Source organism: Egretta garzetta, unplaced genomic scaffold (genome assembly GCF_000687185.1).
Source record: "Egretta garzetta isolate BGI_Z169 unplaced genomic scaffold, ASM68718v1 scaffold175, whole genome shotgun sequence".
Taxonomy (NCBI): domain Eukaryota; kingdom Metazoa; phylum Chordata; class Aves; order Pelecaniformes; family Ardeidae; genus Egretta; species Egretta garzetta.
The window spans coordinates 738,014-749,829 of NW_009259860.1; the positions used below are offsets into that span (position 1 = coordinate 738,014).

Consider the following 11,816-nt stretch of genomic DNA (forward strand, 5'->3'; position numbering starts at 1 on the left):
AAGTGTGGCTGATGAAGTCTGAAATGCCTGACTGAATTCACATTTGGGATGCCTCTGTCTATGTGGGAGTTTTCAGTAACAGCCGAAAGAATCAGCAGGTTTCAAAGAGCAGACTTCACTTATAAATATGCCTTCCATCCCCAGTGTGAGACGAAGCAGCCAGCTATCTTTGTGTCTGCCTGTAACTAAATCCTGGGCTCACTCGTGTCTTCTGAAGGCAGATGAGGAGGGGCAGCCACCACGTGGGGTCTGTCAAGGAGTTCTTAGAAACTTCCCATTCAGTCAACAAAACTGTCCTTGCTCAAACAAGGCTTGTAATTCCCACAGTAACTGCTACTCCTGGAGTTTTGTACAACTTCTGAAAAGGAGACTAGTAAGAAAGTGCAGAAACGATTTATATTTTCTTCATCAGAGCATACACTCTACCAAATACGTAAAACTTGCCAACCCTTGTAAGAGCAGAAAACAGAGCCTGAACAGTTAGCCATCGGATTGCAAGTCTTGCTGTCCTTGGGGCAGCACTGGTAGGAAAATACACCCAATGTGAAAGTACCAAGGCCTAGTGGAAAAGTGCCACCACCTAGCAGAGGGCTGCTAAAAGCTCTGGTTCTGTGTGGCTAAACTCAAGAGAGAATGAAGACAGAGCGTGTAACAATGCACTCTGTCTTGTGTGACAAGACAAGGGAGTGTGAGGCCAGCAAACACTGAGTTGCCACCAGTCTTCTCTAATAACACTTTGCTGAGTGTTTGCTGCCATATTGCAACAGCAAGCCCACTTGATGAAGTCCGGGAGTTGCAGGCAGGACCATTTTTCATGGCATCTTGGATGCAGGTTGCCACTGATTTATCAGCAGATCAACCTGTCCTCTGTAGTCTCCATGCAGGTTCTGTTGTGTCACAATAGTCAGAGTAGGAAAAGGTACTCCCATTGCCAGAAAACCCATGATCACACTGGTGAAGAACTGCCTGCCTGTGATGTTACTTGCCTCTGGCACAGGCTCGGCTGTTTCAAACGTGGGATTGTGCAGCATACAGTGAGCGGCTTGGGAAAGACCCTCGCTGTCACTGAGCCCTCCCTGCTACTAAGGATGCTGCATGCCTGTTGTATTCCTGCTCCTCTTTTCTTGGCTCGTCTTAAAAAACCGTGCTGACAAAGGTATGCCAAGGAGCTGCAAGATGTATGACATCTACGTAAGTAGCTCTTGAAGCTCTTGGATATTTTTTTTACTTCTGCATTTTTGTTTTTACCCCTATACCTAATAATTTGCAATGTGAATTCTCTTCCCTTCTGCTCCACACAGACTTTTGAGAACCTTGTTTATTTGCTAAAATATATAAATAATACAGTATATTCAGAGGCTCAGGCTCTTGCCCACCCAGTATCACTCCAGATGTAAAGCGCAGTATTTATATTAGAATAGCTCCTGTATTGACTGTTTCTCCTGGCTGGCTGCCAGTGGTGTAAACAGATCTGCACACCAGTGGAAAAGTACCCTGGCATTAGAGACTGGGTTCGCTGGTGCCTCTCTGCCCTGTGCCAAAGGATGTGGGCAGTGAAATAGGCTCAGGTTAGTGAATGCCGGATGGTGATGTTATTTTCTTCTCCATCTTGTTTCTGTAATGTTTTGTTGGAGTTAAGCAACACTACTATACTATCTTAAACCAGCTCTTTTACAGTGGTACCTGAGAAAAAGCTGACTGACCATGCTGATGTTTCTTTCCTCAATTGGTGTTTTGCTGTAAAACCGTTCTGTTGTTACCTCCCCATCCCAGGCTGGGCTGCCCAGGGCTGCTGTGCAGTGCCTTGTCTGGGAAGGCTATCGTTGCCTCTCTTGTGTTTCCCATAGGTACTAGGTAGCCTGCTATAATTATTGGGCTTTTAAAAGGAGTTATGTCCTCTGGTGTAACTGCTGCGGAACAGAGATAGCTTTGTGTAAGGCCATTAAACCTCAATAGGTGGAGAGAGGGGGGAACCTGGCCTGCCTGAGGCTGTCCAGAGCTGCCTCAATTCCTTTTTCAGAGCCCAAGTTTCCAAATGCGAAAGGCTTGTGTGTTTCATTAACTGTTTGTATCCTATCCAGACTTTCTTAGGTTGTGGAGACAAGGGAAAGTATTAATTTCTTTGTGTGTCCAGAAAAATGAACATAATTTTTTCCTTAAGACAAAAGACATGATGGCATTGTTCTTCACAGGAGAGATTACATAGCTCATGAAGTGTTGCCACAGAAACTTAAGCCACCCGAGAAGCATGTCAAGAGCGATGAGAGTATGGATTTGACCTCCACTTACAAACAAGATTATAACTCCTACCCTATCTCTCAAGTACCACCATGCGTCCCCTGTGTGACGAGACACATACCCAGCACCAAGATGGATGCAAGAACCACTTACGAAGGTATGTGCCCTTGCACCTTTTTTCAGGACTTCACCAGTATCTTCATTTTTTAAGACAACAGACCGAAACACTGCATTTGGTATTCCTTCTCTCTATGTATGCCAACAGGATGCCCAGGAACCACACAGGTGCAAAATGTTAGGAATACAGCCCCGCATTAGTGGTAGCATTGGGATCTCTCTCAATTCACCTCTTTTGCATGTCTGACAAGCCTACAGGCATCCTAGGTGGAAGTAGGCTCATGTGAAGACGTGGGTCCAGCAGCAGCATCTTTAGGATATACTGAGCATGCTCTTGGTGTACTGCAGGGCTGTACACATTCAGTGGGTCAGACACAACTAAAATATGTAGAATTTACTAGGTCTGAGCAGGTCATGGAGAATGGGACCCTTTTTGTGTGTGCTGCAGAGTTAATCTGTGGATGTGCAAAAGACATATATCGGAATTACAGACACACAGATGTCCCACGCAAACATCCAAAGCACTCAAGCTCCACTCCTGGTAAAGCAGCTGAAGTTGTGCATCTAACTGTGCCCTTGTTTCTCAGTAGCAGTAATGTGGTATAGGTGCTTTGTCTTTGGGGAGGCTTTGTTCCTTCTTCTCCACCAGCATGAATTGCCTTCTGCATGCCCTGGGAGAAAACTTTCAGTTACACAGTTACAGCAACGCTGCTAGTTTTGGTAGTAAGTCGCAAGTAGAAAATCAGAGGATTTTGCCTTCCCTCTGCACATCTTCCAGCTACCTAACGTTGCTAGGCTGACAGCTAGCATTTGTGTGTTTCTTAAAACAATTTTAAATTATTTTATTTTTATTATGCTGTGCAAATATAAAAGCTGATGGTTGGTGCTGGCATTGACATTTGTTCCAGAAATATTTTTTTTTCTTAAAACCTCAAAATGATAAAGGAATTAAGGAAATAAAAGGCATGTGAATGCAGTGTTAAGATTACCCAGCTGAAATGACTGAAAATCAGACCTTAGTGCAGCTGCATGTTTGCAACGGCATAAACTGGAATTTTTACATTAAGCATACAGGAAATACTGTCCATTTAGAATGACTCGAGTTGTGAAGACTATGACCCACAGGTGCAAATACCCACATTTAGACAATTTTGAACACTTTGTTTTGCATAGACAATGTCACCAGATGGTATTCATTGGAATAGCTTGAGTGAAGCCAGTGAAAAAAGGCTGCTTTGCGCAAGCGGAGGATCTTTCCTTCTGTGTTTAGATATCCTTAACTTCTCTGTATCTGAACCAGATGTATATCTTTGTCTTTTATCAGTGTTTAGGTCAGCACCTTAACTGTTGCTCCAAAGCTCTAATAAAATGTATCTCAGCCACATTTGGTTATAATTTGCAGTATTTTTCAAAACACTGCAAATGGAAATCTTTGTCCAAACCCCCTCAAAGATCAAGTTGCATACTGAATGGATTCTCTTTTAAAGGCCCAGCTTCCCCCAAAATACGAGTTTTCATTGTACTGTTCTTTAAGCATTGCTAGGTTTTACTGATCGCTACTCAAGTGCGAAATTTTGAAACATGCTATTCAATTAATTACCATAATTCAAATATTTAAGCAGCATATAAAACAGGGCTGCATTGGTATTAAATTACCTTTCCTACTGTATTGTCATATTCCCCTGCACTAAACACTCCACATCCCAAATGGCACTGTAGGTTTAAGATGATGCTATTGCATACCACAATTAATGTCAGATGACTTTGCAACTTAAGGTTTCAAAATTCTCATCTCCTCCAAGCTACACACGTAGGTGTTTCTATCCATCTGCAGGTATTTAATCTAATTTTAGTTTTGTCTTGCATGGTTATAGTGAGATACGCCTAACCCTCCAATAACATATGGTTCATATCCTCTGTTCCCTCCTGTACCCCCTAATGCTTTCAAGATTGTGTTACATGGGAAACTATTAATATCTATGGGAGAAGAATTAGAGTTACAATAAAATTGTAACATATTGTGAAGGAATAGTAGCACTGCTGGCTTACACTAAGTAAAATAAATTCATAATGCCTATGAGGTCTCCAAATGTGTAGAGCTTGTAAATTCTTAAAACTGAAGACAGATGGACTTGCTTGTCATACTTTGAATATTTTGCAAAAGCTGTGGTTACATCCAAAATGCGCAGACTATTTTCCAGCAAAGATGATGGGAGAACCTAAGAAGTGTTTTGGTAACTCTGGGTCGGCATCTGAAATGTCAGATCTCTGAATGAGCCCTTTCTTAGAGATGGGCTGAATCTTACGAGCTTCTCACTTTTTAACACTCTATTAATGCATTCCCTGTGATGACACGTGTCTGTGTATGCTTGTGGTTCACCCTGCTGGGCCACCTCTCCAGGAAAATGACATACTCTACGGATGGGCACAAGGTCAACATCCCACCAGCGTGGGGGTGCCTGGACATCTCCTATTCCTTCAGAGGAAGGGGAGCACCTGGGGCATTTAAACACCCCTGGCACTAGCAGGGCACGCGGACTGGGCTTCCATGGCACCAACAGTGGCAAATGAATGTCTACACCAGTATACACAGGCAGGCCCGTGTTCTCAGCTAACTACACTAATTAGTGGGATGAGGGTAGCTCTGTCCCCAAGGGCCAGGGTGCTGGCTGGGAGTAGCACGGCGCCTGAGGCTGCTGCTTCCTCTCTGTGCTAGGGCAGAGCAATTTGATTGGAATCAGAAGGGCTTTAAATGGACACCTAATTGGGGCAAAAAGTTCCTTTTTTTTTGGGTGAACTTCACATTGTAATGAACATATCATTTGTGTAATTGCGTTTGTGCAGTAGAATAGCCACTGCCATTCAAAAGGAAAAAACTCTGTTTGGATTGGAGAGTTCAAATATCTTGCTACCTAATTGCGTCATTTACTTTCTAGTACTTTGAAATCCAGGCTTCCTTCCTGTGCAGAGTCAGCTGGAAGCTTACTTGCCTCATGGCTCTCAATGTGGTTTGAAAGGAGGGAAAATTAAAAAAAAAACAAAAAGACTTGGGTTAGCTCCAAGACTTTTTCATTTCAACTTCCTACCAGTAACCGTAATGATCTCTAGGGGAAGTTGCACAAGATTACTATGAAGAGAAAAAATGATGGTCTTGTGGCGGCAGCGCTGGTCAGAGAGTTAGCCAGCTTTGCAATAGATTTCTAGTGTAACTGAGTGAAAATCTGTTTAAGTCTCAGTGCCTCATTTTTCTTCTGGTATCCTGCCGAGGAAGGAAGATATGAATGTCTCTAAAATGCCACCTAAAATGTTTTCTTAGTAAAAAATTTGGATAGAAAGATTTCTGGAGTATGGAACGTCTATGTGATATGATTCAACATTTCAGATAGGTGTAGGTTTGTCTGCAAATTCGAAAACAGTTTTTCTAATAAGGCAGAATTGGAGACAGAGTTACAAACTCCTTCTCAGTTCCTGCCTGTACTGACAGCAGGGGTACCACTGAAAGCAAAGCCAAGAGCCAAGGAGATGCCACACAGCACAGCTTGCTGACACCAGGATGAGCCGCAAAACCCTGAACTCAGCAACAGTAGGCAGCATCACATCTTGTGCAGCTGAGAAACCAGGTCATCCCCAAATGAGAAGGTACAAAGAGGAAGGGCAGCTCTGCAACTTGGCCTTTAGAGCAGAATGGTGGACATCTGCTTCTCCTTGCCCCAGAGATACTGTGGGAGACCCCTGAACAGCCTCCTGAAGACATAGGCATTCTCTGCCTGTGCTCTGAGCCAGCCAAAACATAGCTGAAGGAAGGTAAATGAAGGGGGTCAAAGTCAGTGCCACGATACTCCACTTTCATGATTTCTGGTTGACTGAGCATGAGGATAGCACCCACTCAGTCATGTGTCTGCAAGACTGAGGATGTAATTTAATCTTCCCACATGGTATTTCACCACCTCTCTAGGTATGAGTGGGTATAGAACTATTCTGATTGAGTTTTCTCTGTAGCTGCTAAGGATTTCCAGGGTTAGCATGTTAGTGTATAATGTGTTCTATAGAAGCTCTTTTAATAGGATTTGTCAATCATTACAACATCAACAAATATTTATGGCAGTAGAAAATGTAATAATCAAAACATAATATGGTATATGCCTAAGCTCACCGAAGAAATGCAGTTGAGCGCTTAGAAAGGATTCCTCTTTCTTACATTTCAGATGACTATGTGCTATGGAATGAACCAAAGACAGAGCAGATCAGACCAAACGACAGATTTCAGCCATCAGAAGAAAAATTTGACCACAGAACCATTGTCCAGGATGACTATCTCTACAGGGGGCCAGTTGCCACTCAAAGCTTCAAACCTTCAAATCTTGTCCAGAAAAGCAAGGCTCCCTTTCAGAATATAACCAGTTATAGAGTGAATTATGTGCCACATCCTCTGGAGAAACGCTATGTCCATAAATATGAGGAATATAAGGTCAATGAGGTCCCATTCGATGGCCTCACTACCCACAAAGTTTCTTACAAGGGGCTGGCTGGTCAGCCAGCCAAACTGGCAAAACCATACCAGCAGAAGCTTCTCCATGATCTTCCATTTTCCGCTACCACTGAGTTTCAGGAAAAATACCAAGCTTGGCCACAGCCTCCTGTGTTCACCAAAAAACCTGACGTATATCTTCCTCCTCTGGAGAAAATGGACCTTCACACCACCACTCAGATACATTACAAGCACCCAAATGGCAAGCCAGCCAAGATATGTCGATCTTTGGCCCAGCTTAACAAAAGTACCGAGCCATTCAATAGCTCTTCTATAATGAAGGAAGACTATAAGCCTTGGCTGTGCAAGAGACTAAAACCTATCACTCATGCTTCAGAGCTGAATTTCCCAGCAAAACCAATGGATTGCTTGACTACCTTTCAGACCCATTACGTGCCTCATCCCCTTACAGTTACGAAGAGCTATAAACCTGGCTGGTCAGGCCCAAAGCATCGCACTCTGCTAGATGATAAAACTATCTACGCTACCAGCTACACACCTAAGGGTTTTGTTAAATGCATGGCCTCTTACAAAGACCCACCTGGTTACATCTTTGAGGGAACTGATGCTGATGGTCACAAGCTCTATCTCCCTGCTTCCAAGAGTGAGTGCCTGCAAGGTGGACACTGGAAGGAGAAAGAGAGTGGATGCAGCCTTCTTGGAAATGGATTCAAAGAGCAGGGCCTCAGTGAGCTACAAATGACAGCTTGATTTGATTTGTAACCTTCTTTCAAACCAATCACTAAATTCATGTTTGGAGAGCTTTTAAAATAAACTTATTTCCCAGGCATTGGCTTTTTCTGGATCATTTGCACAAATGAAAACCATAAAATCCAGGAAAAAGACACACTGATCCTTGTTTCTCTGTGGTGTGGGTTTTGGTTTTTTTTTAATTTTTCCACCTAAGTCTTGCTTTTTAATTGAGAGAGAGAACTTCCTCCTGAGATACTAAAAAAAAATCTTGTAGTAACATACATAATTGTTAGTGTATCAGAGGTTCAGCTGCATCCATGATGACAGTGGTAGAACAGCCTTTTCAGATTAATTACATGCTGTGAAGTCACACTTAGAAGTCATGGCTGGATAACAAAGTCTGAGACCTGGCCTTATCAGTCACTCCCATCAAAGACACCTACAAAAGGTACAATTGCTGGGTAAATATAGCTGAAGATTGTGCCTTCATTACTTGTGTCACTGTGCTGCCCAAAGGCATAGGATCAGACGTGAGGTTGTCTTGCTAAACTTGCTAGGGAAGCTTTTCACCAAAAGCTCTTTGCTGCAGTATACAGCGAGGGTACCAGAAACGTCAAAGGGTTGAAATTGTCCTGTGCTCCTACAGTTCAGCCAGCAGCTGGAGTTGTATTATCTTTTGGATAAGGCTAATGCTAAGCTCCTGACCAGTACTGTTCATTTCTGTGTCCAATGTGTTTTTCTGTAGGCTTAGGAGTCTTACATTAGCACTATGAAACTCACTGGCTTCTTAAGCGCATTCTACTTTCCTAAATCCTCCTCTCCCTTACTCCTGGCAGCTCTGGCTGTTTCCTGAGTATTTAGGTCAAGTGCTAGGTAGAGCTGTTGCATGCTGGAGGAAATGCTTGTGCCTCACCATCAAAGTGTCTGCATTTAAAGAGGAAGACAATTTTCTGTGTAAATGTGTTTTAAAAGTTTTGAAAATCTTTGCAACCCATTGGGATAGAAGTCTTCCATAAATGCTTGCAAGCTAAAGCCAAACACATTCCATCTGGGAACATGAATGCTTAACCCTGAGGTTGGGAAGCCACTGGAACGATCACCCTAGAGGCACAGTGGTTCTCATCACTTGGAGTCCTTAAATCTGTCCTAAAGGCCTTTCCTAAACTTATGCTTTAGTTCAATGAAAAATTATGTGCTTGCAGCAGGAACAACTGGGCAAATCTCTACAGATCACACTGTACAAAAGGCCCAAACTATGTAGTCATCGATGACTCCACACAGCCTTCATAGATTCAGGAATCTGTAAAATATTCACTCACCTGTAGTGAGGTATTGACCTAGAGTATGTTTAGCCTTTTTTTCAGCTCCCGCTGGCTTACCAGCTTCATGTCTTTAATGTTGAGCTTTAACGGGAGAATATTTTTTCTTCCTCATCTCTTTTTATTCACTTATTGTTCTGATTTTATTTATTACCCTGCAATTATGTCATTTCTGAAACAGAGTTTATATAAAAGAAACAGCTGGGGCTCGTGACGGCCTGACTGTGACTGAAGAGATTGTTCTTTTATGCAGGAAAGCTCCCCAACTGTTCTTTCAACCCTTTGATGTGAGACTGGCAGTGAATGCAGAGCAAGGAGAGTCTAGCTTGTAAATCCATCTGTATTACATGTCTGTGGGTTGGTTTTTTTTTCCTTCGGTGGAAGTTAGTCTTATCAAAATGGCTAACAATGCGTTATGCTACTTAGCATTAGTAATTGCTAGATTTGGAACATTAACGACAGGTGTCTTGATTTTGCAAACAATGGAGCAGCTCACAGCAACATCAAGCAGACATGAACTGGTTTAATTCCAACACTTTCACAGCATGAGATGCAGGTTTGGGTTTTTTTCCCTGACTTGTACCTAAATATATAAAAAAACCTTACTAAAACAAACATATGATAACACGAAGGAACAATATGAGTTCACTTGAATGACTAAAGGTGTAGTTCCACAGAAATTAATGCTGATTAAAGCTTGGGCTGCTGCGGGCCTACCTTTTCTCTTTGCCTACCACCGCACGCTTCCCCTGTTGTCTCTCTTTCTGGTAACAACATTAGCTCTGTCCGGCTGCATGGTGGGATAGACCAGGAGACTGAACCTGGCTGAAGTTTTAATAAGTGTTTTAGTAAGGTTAAGACCCACTTACCTCATTTCCCTGAACCAGTGCACCACACAGTTGCACAATTACCAACTTAGGCACAGGAAGTCGGTGAAGAAAGAAACACGTGGGTCACGTAGCACAGCCTTGGCTTGGCTGGAACTGCTGTGGAATTGTATCCCCCTTTCCCAAGCAAGTGGTTCAGTGCCTCCTAATTTGGTGTTGCCCTGAAGCAGAGCCTTTGCCTGCTGCCTGACCCCCCTTGGAGGAAGGGCTTGTTTAACCCTGTCCCTGTCAGCCACCGCCTCTTCTCCTGGCTGGAGGGCTGATCGCAAGGTGAGGCTGACCACTGCGTGGACAGGGCTGGCTTCTGCTCCTCCCGGCCACCTGTGCAGGCAGCAGTCCTCTCTTTGCTCTGTAAGGCAGTTAAAGTCAAGCAACATCTTTCCAGCTTGCAGTTTAATTCTCATTAAAATGGACAGTGGCGTAAGAAAATCAGTGTAAGAGAAATTTATAATTTGGGGGGACAATTGAGGTGTTTACCACAGAAAATAAAGATCGGCTCCACTGCAGGATTTGGTTACTGTTTTCAATTCACGCAGAATGAATTTATGGATAAAGATGTGCAGAAGTTAGTTTTACCTTATGTTTGTGCAAATTAAATTTAACTTTTTCTTAGAGTGGTTACAAACCCAGAAAGAAGGAACTACAAGTTAGAAGCCCTGAAAAAGAGCTTAAGAGGTCACTGAACTGCACCACAGGTTCGTGTTTTGAAGTTACATGTAGGAGGAGGAGGAAAATGAAACTATATTCGTGTGTGTGGCAGAACTAAATGCTAGTGCTAGATGAATTTGTTCAGAAACCTCTCAGGTGCTCTGTAGTGATCTTGTCTGTTCTGTGGGACAATAATGAGTGAAAAAAAAGACTACCTGCCTCTGGTGCAGCGTCCAGTGTTGGGAGCAGCCTTGAGGAGCTCCTAAAACTTGCACTCATGATGCAGCACAAGGCAACACTTCTCACTCAGTGAACAAGTGGGTGGAAAGAAGGGAGTCAGCTGTAATTAGCCTCCTACTTCACTCATTGGTAGTTTTGAAGAACGGCTAATGACATGAATACCTACACACTGTCCTAAGTACAAAGGCTACTATCTAAAAGTGTTTCAAAAACAAAAATGCAAGGATGAAAGCAAGGGGCTTTGTCCTTGGCAGGGTTGAGAAAGGCATCCAGGGGAGTTGTACCGTGAAGCATGCAAAAAAGAACAAGGAGGATTGTGCTAAGCAATAATAGATGAAAACTGTCACTGCCAGAGCAGGTTACTGTACCGGTATCTGTTCCTGCAGTCGTTGCCAATAGACCCCAGCTGTGCACCGGGAACAGTCCCCTGTACAAACGCTGCAGAGCCTATTTGGAGGCATAGCTTCTTCCTGTGTCCCCCTGAAGACTGTGGTTCCTGCCTGTGGAAAGGTTGAGCAAAAATACCCAATTCCCCTGTCCTCAGCGGGAAACAAAATAACCCCAAAAGAAACCAAGTTGTCTGGAATAATGGGGGAATAATGGGGGAGATAACTGATCAGTTCAGTTTTGACTTGCACAATAAAAGCCTTTCAACCACCTGTGCCAGCAAGAACTGCAAACCCCCGTGCCTCACATCTGCAAGAGACAGTTACTCCAGCTGAATAGATGGAGAAGAGGAGAAGATTTGCAGCTGGCTATAGGTGTAACATCAAAAAAAATCACTTCTGTACTCATGGTCTAGAAATATGAACAAGAAGCAAATTTGTGAAAAGTTTACCACTACAAACCCTAAAAAGGGCTTCACCCAATGCTATAGATGGCTAGAGAGAGCAAATTATCAGCACCTCACGTGTTTCAGAGCTATGAACAAAGTACTGAAAGATAAGAGGTATGCTTCAGCAAGGACTGAGGTTGTTCATATCACGGAGGGAAACAATATCGATGTTGAGCATGGTACTCTGGAGACAGGAGGCAACCGAACTTAATGTATGAAAAAGCAAACCTTTCTTTGCAAGGCAAAAGTCTCTTTCCTGGGGCATGGATGGGATCTTCTCAAGAGAACCATGTCATCTCAATTGGAAAGAG

General features: G+C 43.2%; 1 protein-coding gene across 1 annotated transcript in view; it reads left to right on the forward strand.

Annotated features, from left to right (window-relative positions):
- Positions 1-7,594, forward strand: part of SAXO1 (stabilizer of axonemal microtubules 1) — a 26,409-nt gene extending 18,815 nt beyond the window's left edge. The window contains exons 3-4 of the mRNA XM_009640042.2: positions 2,193-2,395; positions 6,561-7,594. Of these exons, the coding sequence (XP_009638337.2) occupies positions 2,193-2,395; positions 6,561-7,594 (1,237 nt within the window). The remainder of the gene's footprint in view (positions 1-2,192; positions 2,396-6,560) is intronic.
- The last annotated feature ends 4,222 nt before the right edge of the window (positions 7,595-11,816 follow it).